The sequence below is a fragment of the Paramisgurnus dabryanus genome, chromosome 14 (assembly GCF_030506205.2).
Source record: "Paramisgurnus dabryanus chromosome 14, PD_genome_1.1, whole genome shotgun sequence".
NCBI lineage: Eukaryota > Metazoa > Chordata > Actinopteri > Cypriniformes > Cobitidae > Paramisgurnus > Paramisgurnus dabryanus.
The window spans coordinates 36,170,825-36,180,020 of record NC_133350.1 but is presented as its reverse complement, the minus strand read 5'-3'; the positions used below and the strand labels follow the sequence as shown (position 1 = coordinate 36,180,020).

Here is a 9,196-nt window from a genome sequence, read left to right as displayed (position 1 = left end):
CTAACGTTCTTAATATTTGTCCAATAACAAAAATTGATCTTTTTCGAATATTTATTGTGACGACGTATTTTAATAAAAGCAAAGTTCAATGTCACTTATGATCGTAATGTTTAACTTTTGCATTTATTTATTTATTTGTGATATTTCGTAATGTCCTTTATTACTTTATTCCCAAGTAGCTTAACGTACCTTAACAACTACATCACCACAAACAAAGATGAAACAACACAAAACGCCCTAGCTTTATTATTTTGTTATTAAATTATTAGATTATCAAGGTTCACTGATAACATACCTGTTATCCTCGTTTATGGTAGAAACCCACAATGCATCAAGGCGAAGAGGCTGTGGCACATCTCCCGCTGCCGGTAGGGGCGCTATTTTATGATACGCTATAGGTAGTCGTATTTGAGCAAAGGTGCATACGACCATGTTAGTCGTATGAGTTGGAGAACTTGTTGATTGGTTCTATTGGTTTTATGTATTGGTTCTAATGGAAAATGTCCCAAAACACACTACAGTGTAGTGGTTTTAATGGTAAAAGCTAATGGTTCCTATTGGTATTTTAAAGGAAACCATTAGAATTTTCTGTAATTTTCATAATATTGGTCTATGTCACCAATCCCAGGAAGTAAACTGTTGCCTACAATGAAAAGTGTTTTTTTGTAGTCCTAGAACGTTGGAGACATTAATGTTCTCTTTGGGGTATGTACTTTTTTGAATATTGTTAACATGTATATATACACACCTATACACACAAAAGGATGTTTAAAAACGTGAATCTTATAATAGGTGCTCTTTAACTTTTAATTTTTCACATATAATCATTTATTACACTAAAGCTACAGCATTTTCACTTTTCTCCTGCAGTGTGGTTCTGTGATTAATGGGTGTGCACTTTGCAGACAAAATTTGTAATTTATGTAATCTGCCTTTATCAAAAGTACATTATAATGTAAAGAATAAAACGCAGAATATATGAAAGGCTGTCAAATGATATCCGACATCTGTAATTATAAAGAGAGCCGAGGCTGTTTATAGTTTACTGTTTTTTTTTTTTTTTTTTTGTTATCTAATTGTTTCAGCTGTGGATCTGTAAATTTAGTAATCCTGCAGGTGGCGCGTCACGGGCTCTATAAAAGCACACGCGCAGCTGACACCAGCCGCATACAGTACAACAACATGGGGATGCGAAACTGAAAAACATTTCGGAGCAAAGCGGGTTTAACGCAATAACGACCAAAATGTTACTTTTCACTGCAAATGGATCACGTCAGTCCAGGATTGTTCATTGATTTTCGTCTCACAGACTCTCTGGAAGATCAGGGATGGCCAATGTGTCACATTTGGGAGTTTTGCTTTTTGTTGGAATAACAGCTGCGATGGCAAACTGTGAGTTCGGATCGCATTAACCTTATTGGTCTGTCACCGGAAAATGTGTGCTTTTGTATAGTTATACGATCAGAGATCATTATTATATATATAAAATACCGTTATAATCTTTAAATATAATTAGATTTTAAATGTTTACATATTAAGCCCATTGCTTAAATGGGCTTATATTGGCACAACTGAGGACTTAAATGTTTGCCATTGAAGATCTATTCAGTGATTTTACGAGTTTTTGGCAATGGCTAAATTTCATTATACACTGGAAGTTAGAACACAGTTGCAACCTGAAGGATTTATTTCAATTTGATCGAAATATTTTCAAATGATTCAGTTAATTTACAGTACAATCCACCAATCACACATATGCACATTATAACATTTAATAAATAAATAAATAAATATAATAAAGAAAAAGTTTATAGAAAGGCGTAAATTCTTACCGCCTTTCATTACTGCAACTTTGGGTTATTTGAACGTAGGGCTATATATAGCCTAACTGGCATTAATTAAAACATTTACATTTTCAGATTTGTTATCCACTCAACTTGTGAAAAACCCTACACAATATTTAATGGGCAAATCATCCAGCGTGAGTCCAACACAGTTGAGTGACTCTGATAATAAAGTATCATGTTATATGTGCCAACGGAGGAGAGCCAAGAGATGCACGTGTTACACGTACAAAGACAAGGAGTGTGTTTACTACTGTCACTTGGACATCATCTGGATCAATACACCAGAGTAAGTTTTCATGAATACAATTCTACAAATGCCCATGCAGTGTGTCTTTCAGTTGACAGATATATGTTCCTCTGTAAATTATGAAGGATGCTGTAATAAATGGCATTACACAAATGATAGTGACTAAACATAATTATATTATAACTGTTTTATTATATGAATGCTGTATTATAAGGAAACCGATTGATTTCTACTGGCAAACTAATAAACTTGAGCAGAAGCAATCATATGGCTAAACATATTACTTTTTGTCAGCACTGACTCTGCATATGCTGTGTTTTCTTTTCTTAGATAAGCCTGTAAACTCCCTTTGTAGCTTAACATTTCCCATGTATTATTTTCCTGCAAAACTTTTCTTCAAACAATTTATGATAACAATTAACTTCATTAATAAGTGTTATTTGTATTAACACTTATTATAAGTGTTATAATTTTGCATTTTAGTATATTGTCTGACTGTGTAAAACCCACTTAAGTTCATGTTGCAATTTAGAGAAAAGTGTTAAAGCATGTGAACAAATTATTAAGTGAATTTGAAATTTTGCTCAGCAATTTTAACATTTTGAGCCCACTTGGACACACCGGTAGAAATCCACCCAGTATTTTTTTGTAATTAATATTCTCTGCTTTTTGTCTGTAATACAAAAGTGGCTGAAGAGAATGGCTAGAGATCAAAGAAATGCTTGCATGACAGGATGTTTGCCAGAGTAACTCTTAGCAGATGAGGCAAAAAGCTTCCTGGGTACAGCTGTCCAGATTTACTGAGCTTTAAAATCAGTTTTGTTTGCTTTCCATTATGTTATTAATAACAGTAATCCACTTAAGTGTTACTTTTAAACAGCATACACTTTTAAAATTAAAGGTGCTAGATTGGGTTCCTTACAGTGATTTCATAGAACCATTTTTGTTTCCACAAACAATGTGAAATGTTTCATTATGAAACCATACAGCCTGACAATAAATCTTTCAGGAACCTTTATTTTAAAGAGTCTAGTCCAGTGGGGCAATGTCAACAGTTTTCAAGTGTTGTAGTTATTACTAAATCAATGCACTATTAAGCTTCTTAAAAGTAAAAAGTTTGTACTGTGCATTGTAAATCTTGCACTACTGTGCTGAGGCTTTTTCAGAGTTTTGTGTCAGTGGTATGGGAAACCAAATTCTTTGGTCATGTTGATTCTTGTGTAAATAATTTTCTTCTGCATAGATACAGTAATTGAAACACCTTTGGGTGAGACTGTTTTACTGCTTGGGATTATCTGATCATTAAATGATCTTGGTGTTTCTCTGCTTATGTGACATTGTAGTAAGATTCACAGTCAACATGTGTGGCTTTATTACTGTTTGCATTGTATAGGACACTATAAAAATGCTTTATTAACTTGATATACTGTTACAAAGCAGCATGATATGATGATTTACAATGCATTACAAAGTATACATTATTAGTCTGGGTTCAAACCAATTCACTTTTGCACTGCTAACACAATGCTCTACCCCTGAGCTATGCAGGAGCAGACTGCAATGTTTGTAGATTCCACCTGGGTTTTTACGATGAGGCCATTGGCCATTTTATTACCTTCAGTTGCTATTGATCAGTGTCCCGCTTTCATCATCTTGTGGTGAAATTAAACCTCCAAGGATTAATATTTGAAGCTGTTGTGTATTTCAAGTGAACAATGAAATCAGAATTTTGAAAGCTTTAAAGCTTACTGATTTTACTGTTCTTCATGTACATGTAAGCCTGCATTGTGTCTTCTATAACCCTTTTACACTTGTGTATTGGCAGGCACACTGTCCTGTATGGCATATCAAGTTATAGGGGCTTCCAGCGGACACGCCGTTCTGCTGAGGGCAGCAGAGGAGGTCGACGGTGTGCTTGTGCCTTGCAGCATGACCCAGAATGTACTGCTTTTTGCAGAGAGAGGTATTGATAACACTTGATACCACTACTAGCGTTTCTTGAAAGCATAGAGAACCATTACAGTATCTGCTTTAAATGTAAAGTGAAGAACATAAATTGTGTACTGTACCAGCCTGGGCTGGGTTTTCCAAAAAGATCATAAGGCTAAGTAGATCGTAAAAATGATCGTACAAATCATCTTATACTTACGGGCTGTTTTTCCAAAAGCATAGTAACTTAAGAAGCACCTGAAAATCATCGTAGATCTACAAGTGTTCAGGAGAAATCGAAAATGGAAAGTGCATTGAAAGTGACAGAGTTACAAGCTCACCTGGAGGACAATCATCGAATTTCACCTGAGTCCTGTGCAATGACGATAATGTAATGTTTTAAATGTGTATGTATTTATTGGGTTCTTCTTTGTTTATTGTTTTAATATAAAAATGAAAGAAATCAAAATAAAAAAATTCTATCAACCACGTGCAAGTTTTTAAATCCGTGATAATGTTGAGTTGGGTTAGGATGTCTAAAAATATAACAGAAAGTGATTCTAACCCCAACCCCAAGTGACAATAGGAAGATAATCGGAAAAACAATGAGAAAAAAACGACATAAAATGAAACAAAAAAGAAAGTCATGCAACGGACACAAAAAATATTTATAGAAATTTGTGCTAGTGACACAAAAAAGAAATTTGTGCTCAAGGCATGAAAAAAGCTGAATTTTGTGTCATGGACACAAATAAATAAATGAAACTTTTTGTAACAATAACACGACTTTCCATGCGATAAGTCTGTAATGTTTACATGTGTCTCATTCTCTTTAATTTTTTCTAGTACATTTAGAAGGCAATACTTTAAAAGACTAAAGTTTTGTAGAGACCAGTAGCGTAGCCAGAAAAGAGACTCTGGGTGTGCATCTGAAAATCTGGGTGTGCCACATTTATTGTCATTACTGTGCAAAATTATTAACCATAAGCATATAACCATGCTATAACCACAATGTTATGAGTGAGAAGGCAGATTCAAATGCAACAATTTAGTTGACAGATAGGCCAGGCAAAGATCAGTATTTGAATCAGAAATATTCAAACTGCTTTTGCGCATTGGTTGGCGCTGAGCCCAGTTTTCGAATTGATGGGGGTCTGGGGGGTCCCGGACCTCCTATAATCCTTGAGGTTTTTATTCAAATGAAAATACATGAATTTAAAATTCTCATGTTCTGCTGTCACAAAGCGATACTGTCCATTATTTGTCCCAATTTCGCAATAAACTAATTCAAATGATTTATTTCTGAAGTGCGTCTCATGCTGTTTTCTGAAGGAAGTGACAGATGAGTTAATGTCTCTGTCTGCGTGTGGATTATTTTCACCTCAGTGGTGGTAAGAATATTTAGTAATATTAAGGGTTAGGTTTTTTTTACTTTCTCAAACTATTATTTCATAACAGTGGAGAGGCTACCCACTTAAATTGACAGCTGGTCCACCAAGTCAAAAGAAACACAAAATATTTTATTGGTAAAGCAGAATAAATCACGCATAAATGATAATAAATTATAGTGTCTTTAATACTAATCGCTTAAATACGCATCAATCAGAAATAAATAACTATTTATAAAAAGTGTATCTTTTGCATGTGTTTTTTAAACCTTGCAAATGTTAATATGCAAGCGATTCTAAACAATTTGAGTGCAAGATGTTAAAGTGAGCTGGTTTGTGTGCGCACAGACAATGACGCACACACATACTCAAATGGACACACTCATAAGCAGACGCACAGAGAGGCGCGTTTTTAAAGCATGCAAAAATTATCTCGAAATACCTTGGCATCTATTCTCATAAAAACATTCAGTTATGTCTTAAAGTGAGTGCAAACAGTTCATACAGAAGTCTTTGTGTTGGTCTGAAAGTAAAATTTCTTATCTGCTTATGTTACTGTAATTTATATTAACTAAACAACAGAAAACAAAGGAAAATCACTTCTGTATCTTTAAAAAGATGAATTAAATTATATTTTATTTATACGATAAAAAAGACAGTGTTATTGTTTATTTGATTCTGTTTATATACTACTGTTAGATCTTACTTTATTTGTAAGTTCTTTTCTATTTTATATGCTCATAATTTCTTAATTTCTTATTTTATTTTCCCACCCTCAGTTTTGCTGATCCGAAAATTATTCTATCTATGATTTAAAAAACGCAATGTAATTGATTTAACCACCACTATATAGTAAAATTTGTAATTAAGAGTAGACATTGAGGTCCATCCTATTTCACCCCTATTTTGTTTAAAATTTCTGGCCTTGCCGCAGTGTTTCACATCAATTTGAGGGGTAAAAAATGTTTAGGGTTTGAGTTAAGGGTAATTTGGGGTTTCTTTAATGAAAACCAGGATCAGATGATTGTTGATCCAGGATCACATCTTACTTTGTCAAATCACAACGACCCTATAATGGGGTGGGGGGGGGGCTTGGCCGAGGGGTGGGGCTTAGCTAGCGGACCCAACATAAGCTTTGACATAATTCAAACACTGGCTGAACCAGAGACATACGCGCTCAGCGCTTGTCATATATCACAACTAATATGCAATGTTTTCAACCAACCACATAATGTTTATTTTATGTTTCAGACATTTAAATACACATAGGTAGCCTACTAGTAAAACAATACATTTATGGTTTGTAAAATACATATGATGTCTATGAAAGGCAAGCAGAAAAAACTATCTAATTTCTTATGTAATTTGCCGATGTGTTTTATTCATATATCAGACACACATAGCAGAACTATAAATTCTAACGATACTCTATTCTTTTCCCAGTTCAACAGCCACTTATTTTCATGTATTTCAAAAGAAACTGGGATTCAGGTGCTGTAAATCCGGTTGACAGGACTCACTGAACTGCAACGCTCATCTTGTTATAGATCAAGATACTTTATAAAGGTTTTTAAATGAAGAATCGGAATTTCAGATAGTTGACATGGTAAACAAGTTAGTGAATATTTTTAATAAAAAATGAAAAACGAAATAAAACGAATAGCATACACCTGTTAGTTATTGTGGCTGCGGTGTGTCATTTTTAGTCCATTTTTAGACTACGCCACTGGCAGAGACATTGTATTATTAAGCTCTTACCTTAATTAATTCTCTGATTGTGAGGTTAATTATGACCAAAGGTTGTGCTTACTATCCCATACGGCAAAAAAAATATATATATATATATATTTAAATATTTCAAAAGATACAAAATATATTTGCTGAAATGTATTTTAGAATAGTTTTCAAAATATATTTTTCACTGATATATTTGTTAATGTGTTTTTATTTCAGTTTAGTTTAAGTTATTTTTAGCGGTGCATAAATAAAATTTTGATTTTGTTTCTATTTTTAAAAAATCATTTCAGTTTTTATTCAGTTTAAGTATAGTTTATAGCGTAATATTATGGTTGTGGTGGTAAAAAGTGTACATACACCTTGCCAAATCTGGAAATGTTGAAAACAAGAGGAGAATAAGAGGATTTTTAAAAAACTAGCTGTTTTTTATTTAGTCCTGGCAATCAAAGTGTAGAAAGGGCGGGACAAGTACCTTGCCCATCAAGAGTCTAAATTCTGTTGGGTTATTTATCCTGGGTAAATATTTAGATGTGTCTATTATATACTAGCCTGGGTGCCAGCCGCAACATTTCAGGTCGGCAATTTTGGTCTGGAGTCGCTCCGTTGTGGCACAATTATCCTCGAACCAAAGCTGGTTGAACCAATCGAATTGTCAGGAAGGGCTTTATAGGATGATGGACAGATGATCAGCAGTAACGTAATCAACCACGTCACCGACGGCTGCTGCTGGAGAATTGAGATGTGAAGATTCTGCCATTGAGTCTGTTCTAGAAGATATCGACAGCACATTGATCTTAAAAGAGAAACAGAGAAACGCGATCAAGGCATTTCTTGATTGGGAAAATGTTTTTGCTGTCCCTTCTATGGATTCAGCAAAAGTTTAATTTATCAGCTGGCTCCGATGGTCGCTAAGAAGAAGGGACACAAAGAAAATGGGCAACTTGGCGTGCACAATAACATGGATAAACTAGCGGTCGTTGCCAGCTCCTTTTTGGAAGCCCGTGGATGAAGTTCATCTAACTTACAAATGGTAAGAGATAGTCTGACTGTATGACTTAGTAAATAACTCACAATGTTGTAATATAGAAACATAGTAGGTGTCGATGTACGTTCGCTAACTCAAACTTAGAACAATCATAATGTTAGTCTCATTGTAGCTAAATAACTAGCAGTTCAAGTCAGGCTGCAAAAGGACAGACGCCATTTCAACATACGTCACACACACTTGGTTCCTCTGATTGGTTGTTGGTCTGTTCCAATGAGTGCAGAGGCATTTTTTGTTCTAGTTCAGTTGAAACATGCCCCATAATCACAGCCCAATGGAGCAGTATCAGCCTCAAATTGTGACTAGAATTTAGTACTGTATGACAACGTCAGGCTAATTATAGAAAAAAGAAAAAGGAATGCTTCTCTGGGTCAAAAAAATAATGTATAAACAATCCAGGGTGCTCTTCAAAAATGGGCCTATAATATAATAGCATTAAGAAAAGAGAAAAATGAGGCACTCCTGATAAATGTATAAAAAGCCTTTAATGAAACAATGGCTACATGCCTACGCGTTTCAACTACACAGTTTTCATCAGGGCATGCCAAACATACACAGGTGACAGCATTTATCAGGTAGAGCGGTAAGGGAATGGTCACATGACCCAAGCCCCACCCCCAACCTTAACAGCAACCAAGATAAAACTTATTTAATTATTTTCATTACAGCCAAACACACTGAGCTGTTCACAAAGAATAAAACAAGTAAAGATTGCACAAAATATGTGTTACACTTTAACATTGCTATGCACACACATATCAAAAAACATATTACCCATGATAAATCTAAAAACAAACATTAGAAAAGTATTATCAAATATATATCAAAATTACTAAATGCCCTATAAAAAGGGTGAGAAATCCACATCATCATTCAATCCTGGAAAAGTGGTGGCTCTAAGTTTTACAATCCACCAGGTTTCCCTTTGAAGAAGACGTCGAAGCCTGTCGCCACCCCTTACATTCCTAGAGATTACTTCAATGACCATTACCTTCAAATTATT

The 9,196-nt window shown here is 34.6% G+C and overlaps 1 protein-coding gene across 3 annotated transcripts in view; it reads left to right on the top strand.

The window, feature by feature from the left end:
- Positions 1–1,171: 1,171 nt before the first annotated feature.
- Positions 1,172–9,196, top strand: part of LOC135758196 (uncharacterized) — a 118,307-nt gene continuing 110,282 nt past the window's right edge. For all 3 annotated transcript variants that reach the window (XR_012334994.1, XR_010536489.2, XM_065273055.2), the window contains exons 1-3: positions 1,172–1,392; positions 1,920–2,133; positions 3,920–4,057. Coding sequence is in view for 1 of the 3 variants with exons in the window: in XM_065273055.2 (XP_065129127.1) it covers positions 1,329–1,392; positions 1,920–2,133; positions 3,920–4,057 (416 nt within the window). In the remaining 2 variants the exon portion in view is untranslated. The remainder of the gene's footprint in view (positions 1,393–1,919; positions 2,134–3,919; positions 4,058–9,196) is intronic.